Genomic DNA, 11,003 nt, shown 5'->3' on the forward strand with positions numbered 1-11,003 from the left:
CCGGTCTGCCTTGACGCCGAGTACGGATGGCTCCCTGCAGGAGGTCCATGTTTTGAGGCTTCAGGAGGCGAAAATTCATTCAGGTGTAGCTGGACATGCCCTTGGCGGGAAAAGGGCAGGCCATTTGGCTGGTATAGACGCCAAGCGGGGGATTTGCAGGTTAGGCCACGGGGAGGGGGGGGGGGGGGGCGGCGGGGTGCGAGGCGTGTCCTTGGAGTCGTTTCGTTTTCTTTGGGGCACATTCTCCCTCAGTCTCACTGATCAAACATGGCCATGTCGAGCGAGGCATCGGCCGATTGGGCGAGGCATATGTCCAGAAAGCGAGCTGAGGGAATGTCTTGCGGCCCACGTTGGTGCTTCGTGTCCGACAAAGGAGAGAGAAGGCGCGATGCATCCGTGAGCCCGCCAGCAAGTCTGGCCACGGTCTCAACAGTAGATCGGAGTCCGCGTGTGATGGCTGTCTCGGTTGAACAAGGTCAATCAAGAGCCCTGAATAGGTACCTTATTAGCAAGCCCTGACATGGAGTCGACGGCGCGAGGGAAGCCTGCCTTGTGATCAATAGCATCAACCGGAAGGGGATGAGGGCGTGTAGCGAGCGAGTGAGTGGACCACAGGCAGACACACCAGTTGGCGGCAGAACCAGCCAGGAGGGGCGAAGAGGCGTTAGCAGCCCAGCATGTCATTGGCCAGGCCTTATGGTACCGTGACGAGGCCAGAACCTCGATTGGTATATTGCTGCAGGCACAAATTTGACAGTAGATGCTCGGCCAACCGCCCCAGACTTATCGGATGGTCTCGTGAGAAAAGCGCAATCTCTTGAATTTCCCTGAGCGCTATCTGGCGCTATTCGCCTCGCACCTGCTGTTGCATATGAGACAGTACAAGCGAGCATTACATTTCAGAAAACGGCAGCGATCTCGGAGCCGCTCCGATAAGGTACGATGACTCCTCCGAGGACAGTGTGTGCAGGAGACGCCACAGTACAAGAACGAGAGGGGGTAGCTTTAGTGAGCCTCGGTGATGTGGAATCTCCCACCCCTGCGGTGGACACTGTGTGGTACCTGACCTGCTTCACGCGTTTCTTGCTGGGGAAGACATCTTCAGGGTGGGAGACTTAGCACATTGCACAACTTCCACAAAATAATTCCAACCACATGCAACAGATGACAACTTCTCAATTGACCTAGGAGACCACATACACCCAAGAAAAAAAAAGACATGATCGGGCAGGCGTCGAGAGCACGTAACAAACGCAGAGATCCAAACGACGTTGGGACTCGAATACCGGCTTGACAACTAGACATTGGGCACGCCTGTTGGCCTGATAGACATCTGCACTGGAAGTGTTCCAGAACTGCCCAGTCTCTGCCTTCCTACCAGCTAGGACGAAGGTCAACCCCCCCTCCCCGCATGCATACATGTACAGCGGCAACAATGGAACGACCCAAACAGCTATTATTCAACTTCCCTATTTCCAATTACGACAGCCCATTGCCATATGTCCTTGCCGATCTGTTGGATGTCTCCGCGCGGGGACTGCAAGCAATCACTTACCCCTCATCAGCATGGTACACATATATGCTCGATGTATATGTGCAATACAACAGATCAGGTCGTTTTCCAACAGAGGCAGCTCTGCCGTGGCACAATATCTGGACATTGTACAGTGTCCATATGAGGTACTATGCATGGTTCCCATTGTCAGTCTTCCAGCATTCAGGGTTATCAGCTCGTGGTCTAAAGTGTCCTCACTCGGAATGACCCTTGCCATAAACCCAAGACACAACTTCCAACGGATTGGAAAATTCCGGCGTCTGGGATTCTCCAGGTCAGGAGAAAAGAAAAAAGGACTGACAAAGACGATTCCCCTAGCAGATCGGAAATACCAACGACCAAGTTTTTGAGCGGGTCGGAGCACAACTTCGCCTGACGGGCAAGCTTGCTTCAACGTTGGCAGGATGCGAACGAAGTACATGTAAGACAACCCCATTTCATGCCGAGCGTGACGAGGCAGGGAGGCAGCACGCTACCCACACAACATCTTTACAGGACGCAGCGAGACGTCTCCCTCTAGGATCCCTTGCTGGGTCAGGGCCAGGAGTTCCGTCAGCCCACTGGCTGATGACGACTTTTCCGTTTCTAAGCGGGCAAGAAGAGGGGAAACCAACTGCCTGCCTGGGTTGGCATCGAGGGTCAGCTGCCCACTGCGCATTACCCACCTACAGTATGAACCTTCGTCAGACAACAGGCGCGCGCGCCCTAGGTGTTCGAAGTGCCTGGCGGGCGTTGAGGAAGGAGACGCACTGTGACGCGGACAAGGATCCAGTCAGAAAAGGCAGCCAGAAGGCCACTTCGCCTCCTCTCGCAGCGTGCGATGGCCGCTAGACTGCAACGAGGGATGCTGAGAGCTGCGACCCAGCACCCTCCCACTTGTCTCTTGCGGGCTGGTCTGAATACCCACCCCCCTCTCAAGGCCCGGCGTCTCCTCCCCCTCACCAGCTCCACAGTGCACCTCAGAGCCAGCGAGCTACGCACCCGCTCTCTCCACGAACGTCGTCGTCTGCCTCCTCCCTTGTCCTCCGTTCAGATCCTTGTCCCGGCCTTGATTGGTCCCGGGCATTTGGCTGGCGAGGATGCTGCCAATCATGTCCTGGATACCCTCTCCACCTTCCGTCTCACCCACAGTTCAAGGCCAAGGCCATCCACATCAAGGGCAAACTCCCCCCTCTCAGATGGAGGAAGTACCTCGTACAGTGCAGCAGGTTTCGGCGACTGCGCCTGGCCCCTTTCCTCCTGCCCACCTATACTTGTCTGTTGCCTGCTGTCGTCTGCTCCTCGTGGCCTGTGCCTGTGCCTGTCCGGCTTGGTGTTAGTGCTGCCACCAGACGCTCTTCGATCAGTGTCCCGTGTCCTAGGTATGTCCCGTGTCCACCACCTTCCATCGCATTCCGGCACGCGCCTCTGTTTCGCCAGTGCTCACCGTCTGGCCACCCGCGCTCTTTCCAAACACGACCTGTCTCGCAGCGGCCTGCTTCTGGTGCCTCCATCATTGAGCCCAATATTCGTGGAGGGCCTGTCGCACGTTCTTTCGAGTGTCAATTGAACTGGCAACGCTCACTACATGTACTCTTCTGTGCCAGTGCCTCGCAGGCTCCGTAGACGCCATCGTTGCTAACCGACAGACACCATTGATTCCCGCTCCTCCCACCTCCAGTGGGTCCGTACTTGTCCCACTGTACAGGCGAGAGAGCCTACAGGCCTACAGGCACAGACAAGCCCAAGCCCAGATGGAGCGCAGTCATGCCTGTAGCCACAGCCCCAGGGAGCAGCCGGGCTAGAATGTACTCACTGAAGGTACCACCGCCCGTCGCTTGAGTGGTGTGTACCTACCTACCAAGATGGGGGAGGTACCTCACCCAGCTGGGTCGATGTTGCTTGCCCATGCCACAATGCTTGCTTACGGATATGCTACCAACAGTCGACCAACTCCACGAACACTGTACAGCGACCTGCTCAGGCCTCCTCCTCACGCCCCCATCCTTACCCCCCCTTTACACTCGCACCCTCCCTCTGGCACACAGACACCCCCCGCCCGAATTGCTGTTGCTCGCTCCCAAAATAATATTATTTCGCTGCTACTGAGGCATACCTTCGCGACTCCTTTGCCTTACACCACCTTCACCACTTCTACTTCCACCAAGTCTCTTGCGCGCAACATCACGGCTACCTTGCAACGACAACGACACTCTTTTCTTTTGAGCCTCCAGGTCTCCTCCCCCCTCGCGACCCGGCAGTCTTGTCGGTTCCAGTTCAGCACACATCGTCAGCAATGGCCTCTTCCAAGGTACACTCTCCCCAGAGCTGACACCCCGGGCTGCCCGCTGTTGAGCCGAGCTGCGACGGCCAGATTGTTGATGATCACAACCTCCACGACACCTGCTTCCGAGTTCAAACCCCATGGCTGACCATCGAGTTCGCATCTCTAGGAGATGCAGCAGTCTACGAGGCCATTGACTCATCGGTCCTCCGTTTCCGCGGCTTCGGCTTCAGGCCTCATGACCCGACAAGCCCACTCGCGGAACAGCTCTCACTCCATTTTGAGCAGTTCGCTCAACGCCAACCACCGTGTGACCCGCCGCAAGTCCATGACCAATAATACAACCAATGTCGCGGCCGTAGAGGCGGCACTCAAGGAGGCCAACGCCGACGGCTCCGTGGCCATGCCCATCGGCTCCGTCGCGCGCCGTAACACGGCCTCCAAAAGCGCCGCTGCTCGTGCCGCCATCATGGCCAACCTGCCGTCGCCCCCTGCGAGCCTCCCACCACAACATCGTTTCCAGATGGAAAAGGATGGGTTGATGCACGAGAGTGCCATTGACGACGATCCTCAGGACATGTCTGCCGATGAAGGTCTCGACCAGAAGGCTTCCGTGCGCCGCGCGAGTGATGGGCAGCCGCTCATCAAGGAACGGCGTAAGAGCAACCGCGTTGAACTTCGTTGCGAAAAGTGTGGCAAGGGATACAAGCACAGCAGTTGCCTGACCAAGCATTTGTTCGTTCCATCCTTTCCCCCCCCGCCTCCCCTCCCTCCAGCAGCCGATTCCGGTCTAGCGATCGCCTTGGGTCGTCCACTGCAAGAAGAAGCATTCGCGGAGTGAAGTTCTGTGACTGATAGCCGACCAGGTGGGAACATACTCCCGAATGGTCCTTCACGTCCAAGCTGCTCATCTCCAAGCACCAACAAGTCCAGCTCCTCGAAGCTGCGTCGGTGCTCGTAGCCATGAATGGGCCGGGGAAGGATTCCTCCACCCCGCCCGAGTCGGCCAAGGACTTCCAGAGCGATCCCGAGTCTGCTCCGTCACCCGAAGCGTCGGCATCGGGCTACTCGGACTCCCGGCACAGCTCTGCCGACACGACCCCGCCGCCTCAGATCGAGGGCATGGCCATGTCTGGCTCATCGGGCCCCTTTTCCAAGCGCTACAGCGGCTTCGGTCGATCGTACCAGTCGGCTCCCTCGACCAACCCCCTCGTGACAGGAAGCATGCCGAGTGGCCCAGGAGGCTTCGCACACTTCCGCCATCAGAGCCAAGAGGGCCGTCCTCCTTCTTCCGGGCGTAACACCACGGGACAAGAAGACCACGAACTGGCCGCCGCGGTGGAACTGCTGAGTTGCAGCTTCAACAGCAACAACGGCTCGCGGACGGTGAACCTGCCTGCAGATGTACCCCCAGTGCCCCCTCTTCCCTCCCGCTACCTCGACCAGGCGGCGTCGTTCAACAATACTGGCTTCCTCAGCAGTTATCCAAGCAGGCAGCCGGAAAGCTTCACCCGGGGCGAAATCCGACACCGTGACACCAAGGCCGAGGAGAGCGACAGCATGATGGATGACGATGAGTTCGATCGGCGATCTCGGTCGCGCAGCGATGAGGACGACGATGGCGTCTTCGGACGTATGGAGGAGTAGGAATTCCTCCCATTGTCGGAAGCCGGAGTTGTCGATATTGTCGTTCGCGGCAGTCGAAGACGGAGACAGAACCGGAGTTGATTTGACCAACGAGTCGACGAGGAATGACGCCAGGGAGGATTGTGCCCTTTTCTTTTGTACCACCTTATAACTAAACCCCTTGTAAAACGAGGTGGTTCAGTCTCCGCCGCCGATCTCTCATCACCGAAGAGTGGAGAGCCCGATCCGGCTCTGTTGGGTCGATCGCGAGAGCATCTCCACGAGGTTAAAGTGAGGGACGGGCGGGCGTCGAGCGAACACCCACCAAGCATGCATGAAGCAAACCAGATGATATCATTTTCGAGACTTTCGAGTCGGAGTGGCCACAAACATTGGCTATGCAGCTCTTCTTGCGTAGGAAGAGTGTAATAAATTCAAATATAAAAAAAACCCCGAGACACAATTGGCCCATGATGTGAAGGATGAATTCTGTGGAATTGACTGTATGACTTGCTTGACTTGCTGGTGGACTTGATCATCAACACAAATCCCAGCCGTTGCAAAGGTGCCGCGGCTGGCATGGTGCTGCTATCCATGACAATGTCAGGTAATGAATGGTGCGAAGACTGTCTTCGCTTTCGAAGCTTTGCAGCCGAGCGAGGGCTTCATCCACGGGAGATCGAAGAGGAAGCCCGACGGTCTGACGAGCTGGCTGACGGTTGCTTTTGAAGGGCAGATTCCCGCGAGATCAAGGTTGGGAAAAAATTCTGCTTCAAGGGTCCTCGAGGAAGAGCACATAACCCCTGTATCTGCTGACCGAATGCTGGCTAGCTTCGTCGTCCTGCGTGAACTGTCTCCGTTTGGTTGTGGGGTTTCCTTCCTCTGGCCAGCCCGTGGTAGGCAGGTGGAAGCACCAGTCAGTAGCAATGCAACGCCGACTGACAAGCTAACGAGCTCTCCGTGCCAGGCAGGTAGGTGCGCGAGTGGTGGGCCTGTGTTGGCTGACCTCAGCGCTCTTCTTCTGTTGTTGTTTCCCTAGCGACGTCACCACCCCCACCGCAACAGCTCTTTGCGCTCGCAACCTAGGTACCTACGGTGCTACCTGGAGGTACCCCATCGCGGCCTCTTCTGCTCGCACACACATTGACTGGCAACAACCCTCCTTCTACCTGTTCGCCTTGCCGCACATTTGAACTGATTCGTTCCATCACTCAACGTCACCGTGACTATTTCTTTTCCTTCCCCCTTTTGTTTCTTGAGAGAACACTCTTCCATTCCTTCCGTCCAACACCGACAACTAGAATTGATCGAGAACCGCAATGCCGACACTACGCAGAGCTGCGAAGAGGTCCGAAGAGGCCCAACACGATGGTCTTCACGTCGATGAGTCTACACGCGCCCTCGAAACCGTTGCGGCGAATCTCGAATCCGTGACGTCGCACCCCGAGAGCGGTGTCGTTGAGGCGCTGGGTGTTGTCAACGATGCTACTGAGGTGGTCGCACGCAAGGCGGATGATGCCATTGTCGCGACCAAGGAGGCGGTTGCGCCAAAGGTCGCGAGCAAAGGCCGATCGAAGCTGCCGACCGTCCTCCAATTCCCTCTTGTGACTCTGCTGAGCTTCAGCGTCTCAAGCCTGTGCTACAGCTTCCTCAATGAGTGGAGTGGTGGGGAGCTCATGAATGTGGGCAAGAGCCTGGATACTTGGGGCGAGGTTGGGATTCTGGCGGGCTGGAGGATGTGAGTACCTGTGATCGCAACAGAGGAAGGTCAACAACAGCTGACTTGGTGTAGATCTGAGCTGGCCCTTGGTTGGTTCGGCAACTTTGATGGCCTCGACCTTGCTGCGCTGAATCTCCTGGCGCATGGCCCTGCCGTAGGATTGACCCCTCCCTCCACAACGAATGTTCTGCTGACCATCTGGCCACCCAGTTCTACCTCTTGTCCACCTTTTACAACATCAGCACGCCTACCGTGCTGTCGGCTCTCGGCATTGAGATGCTCTCCACCTTTGCGCCTTTCACGGCCCTTCGACCCCTCTCTGGCGCCCACGCTCCCGGTTCCAAGGGCGTCGCGAACCGCGAGATCATCACCGATGCGCCTATCCAGATCTACACCACTCTGCTCTCGGCTTTGATCTACGGCATCACCCTCTTCATCGCCCTGCACACCTTCCTCCCGACTAGCCTGATTCTCTACTTTGAGAACATTCCTAGCCTGACGCCTGCCTACACGGCGAACTACCTGACTATCCTGCCCATCACCTTGGCTTTCGGCTTCGCGGCGCGCACCTTTATCTTCACGCCCTTTGCCGCTACGGGCCGCAGCAAGGAGGACGGCCGCCTGGGCGAGTTCGATCCCGTTACCGCGACGCTCGGCGAAACAGTCGCGTTCAACCTCTGGGGCTACACGTCGCGCGCCAAAGTCATCATTCTCCGCACCGGAGTTGCCATGGCCGTCACGGGCATCAACACGTACCTGCAGACGCACATGACAGTCGGCGGGGTTGAGACCCGTGGTGCCGCGGCGTATGCCCTGCCGTGGGTGGGCGCCACATTCTTCACGGGGTTGGCGCTCGCCTTTGTTGGTGGTGAGGCGTAAGCTGGGGGCTTGAGGCAGGCGGGCAGAATGAGATGTCGGAAGGCTTGAAAATGGGACGTGCCAGAGAGGTCTAGGGACCATGACAATGTCATGCGACTCTTTGCTGGAAACGAGAGATCGAATCGTCGATGGCTGTGCCGCAATTTCACGATGAGCTTTTGTGTGGATGGCGTAGGGACGGCTAGCTTTATGGTTTGTATTTTACTTCCTATGTATACCGAGTATGTATTGTTTGATTAGGAAGCTGTTCAATCTCGCAAGGGGATCCGATGGCGTGATGACTGGAAGCTCAGACGGTCTTTTCTCTGATCGACCACAGGGCTGAGCAAGGGTTCACTTGGCAGAGGGACTTTGGCTGTACTGTGCCTCACGAGATGTGGTTTGAGAAAACTAGGGGTGTGAAAAGTGTTGCACAATGTTGACTCCAATGACCTGCTGGGCTACTGAACTAAAAGCAGCAAACAGTTGCTTGATGCCAAAGCAAAGCTTATAGTGGTTTGAATTTCGCGGTCTCCGCCTCGTATGACACCCACTCACAGTGCTTGCCCGGGCCCACGAGCGTCGGCTCATAATGCCATCTATAAGCTACTTTAGGTAGACAGCAAGTACATTCGTTGTCAATGCAAAGGCAGATATGGCGGCATACTGCAGAGTCTTACAGGGCAAGATAGTTGTCATTGTAGCCAGGCACCATAGGCAACAACGCGGGCAAACCTCGGCACGCGGGTGATGTCAGAGCAGCGGGACCCAAGCATGACTGGCGCACGAACCAATCGCCCGCATGCAGGGGCCTTGCTCTGGACCCCCCCCTGAAGCTTGAGCTCCATGGGGGCTTAGCGCGCGGCAAGCAGCGCAGAGAGCCTCGCGCATTCGTGTACGACCTCCACGTCCCTCGTCGAACGCGACCTGCCTTCCGACTGCCACACCCCTCGTGCATCGCGTCGGTCGACTCCTCGACACTCCTGCACCGACAAAACTCGACAAGACGCGTGCTGAACTGCCCTTTTCTTGACGCCATCGCCCACCATGGCTGCCGTCGACGCCTCGGCCGAGGCTGAGGACGCAGTCTCTCCAAAAGACAAGACAACCATGGAGCAAGACATGCCGCAACCCCCCCTCAGTGCCATCAACAACCCTCTGAATTCACTTCAGATGCGCGCCGATCCTGATGCCCAAGCTACGGTCACCGACTTTCTCGACTTCACCGAGTATCTCCCGTCCGACATGATGCGCTCCCTGACGTTGATCGGCCAGCTCGATTCCCGCTACCACGACGCCTCACTGAACGTGCACAACATGACGACCACATGGGGGCAGCTTCCCAAGATCCCGGCCGAGACGCGTCCCGCACCGAGTCAGCTTCGCGCCGACATCTCAGACGGCCTCAACAGGACCGTCAGCTCGCGGGCCTTTGCGCACGCCGAGGCCATGCGCATGGACGAGAACGTGAACCGCCACTACAACCGCGTCAAGCTGATCCTGTCCAAACTGCAAACAATGTTCGAAAACTATCCGACGGAAGACGAGCAGAAGAGCCCTGTTGCCGTGGCCAAGTCGCCGCAGCTGGCGAGGGCTCCGAAGCCGACGCTGCGCCTGGCCAACGGCGAGAAGGCGCGGCGTCAGATGATCCCGCGCATCACCGTCCCCGGCGAGGTCCTGGCGCCGTACGACAACTTTGAGGCCTACAGCTCCGACAGCGACGAGAGCTCCGACGACGAGGACGTGGAGATTGCGCCGTACAAAGCCGGCGCCGCGTCCAACGCGCGCGTCAAGCTCATGAAGCCGCCCAAGACGCCCAAGCCGCAAAAGACGCCCAAGGCACCCGGCTCGAGACCGCCCAAGTCGGCGGGCGGAGCGGGCTCGGCGATTGCGCCGCCCGCCACGCCTTTGCCGCCGCCGAAGAAGCCGCCCGAGAATGCCGTGATTGGCAGCGCAGACGCCCCGTGGCTCCAACTGACTGCGTGGGAGCTCGCCAAGCTGAGAAAGCGCATGAAGAAGAATGCGCAGTGGACACCTAGCGACACGATGATCTCGCGAGAGCTGAACGACCTCGGCCGTGGCATTGATGCGTACCGAGAGGCGAAGAGAAAGGCGGAGGAGGAGGGCATCGCCTTTGACCCTGCTCCTTCGGCCATCGCTGCCGAGTCGGAGAATGGCTACCAGCAGACGCCCGAGGGCGCGCTGAGCGCTGCAGCTCTGCAGTCGGACGAGGTCCAGCTGAGCAACAGGGGCATGAAGCTCAACGAAGCCAAGAAACTGAAGAGAGAGTCGCTCGCGAAACAGGCGGCTGAGGAGGCTGAGGAATCTGCCCGCCTATTTAATGAAACGGCGAGGATGTTGATGACGCCCCAGCAGCCGCAGTCAAACTCGCAAGCAAAGGCGTCGAGCAAGCCCCCTGCTTCGGCCAATCGAAGCCACAAGCGCAAGAGAGATTCGGCGACGGAGACGGAGCCTCCAAAGATTGGCGAGCCAGAGAAAGCCGCGCCGCGGCCGCCGCCTGCCAAACGGACCAAGACGGAAACGCCAGTGCCGCTTCCTCATCTACGCGCAAGCCTGAGCACCCAGCCGCTGACCGAGACGCCCGTTCTCCCGCCTGTCTTGACGCCAGGGGGCACAGCCGTGACACCTCATTCGACCACGCCAGTGCCGCTTCCTGTCCCCGGGCAGGACGCGACCAAGAGGACGGTGTCCCCGGCGTTGTCCAAAGAAAATGGCGCCGGTGCTGGCACAATCACGACGGTCATTCCTGTCAAACCTCCCGCTGAGACCCCTGTCCCAGCTCCCATTTTATCACCAAGAAAATCCACCACACCCATCCTTCCTCCCATCCCCCAGTCATCAAAAAGAGAGACAAGGGGCGACGTGGCGAAGAAGCCGTCGTTCTCAGAGTCTGAAGTCTCCCAGCAGTCGGCCCCTGTCCTGCCACCGCTCCAGCTGGAGCACACCGACCAGCAGCCAGA

At 58.1% G+C, this 11,003-nt stretch overlaps 3 protein-coding genes across 3 annotated transcripts; all 3 read left to right on the forward strand.

The window, feature by feature from the left end:
• Nucleotides 1-3,830: 3,830 nt before the first annotated feature.
• Nucleotides 3,831-5,465, forward strand: VDAG_06530 (uncharacterized protein; the record flags this gene model as incomplete). Its single annotated transcript, XM_009658908.1, has 3 exons — nt 3,831-3,845; nt 3,988-4,553; nt 4,685-5,465. 3 exons carry the CDS (start codon nt 3,831-3,833, stop codon nt 5,463-5,465), a joined length of 1,362 nt encoding a protein of 453 aa, XP_009657203.1.
• Nucleotides 5,466-6,763: 1,298 nt separating this feature from the next.
• On the forward strand, nt 6,764-8,043 carry VDAG_06531 (uncharacterized protein; the record flags this gene model as incomplete). The annotated part of the gene is made up of 3 exons (XM_009658909.1): nt 6,764-7,182; nt 7,237-7,318; nt 7,375-8,043. The coding sequence occupies 3 exons, from the start codon at nt 6,764-6,766 to the stop codon at nt 8,041-8,043; spliced, it is 1,170 nt and encodes a 389-aa protein (XP_009657204.1).
• Nucleotides 8,044-9,069: 1,026 nt separating this feature from the next.
• On the forward strand, nt 9,070-10,937 carry VDAG_06532 (uncharacterized protein; the record flags this gene model as incomplete). The annotated part of the gene is made up of 2 exons (XM_009658910.1): nt 9,070-10,782; nt 10,842-10,937. The coding sequence occupies 2 exons, from the start codon at nt 9,070-9,072 to the stop codon at nt 10,935-10,937; spliced, it is 1,809 nt and encodes a 602-aa protein (XP_009657205.1).
• Nucleotides 10,938-11,003: the final 66 nt, after the last annotated feature.

The sequence above is a fragment of the Verticillium dahliae genome, genomic scaffold, assembly GCF_000150675.1.
Source record: "Verticillium dahliae VdLs.17 supercont1.12 genomic scaffold, whole genome shotgun sequence".
NCBI classification, from domain to species: Eukaryota; Fungi; Ascomycota; class Sordariomycetes; order Glomerellales; family Plectosphaerellaceae; genus Verticillium; species Verticillium dahliae.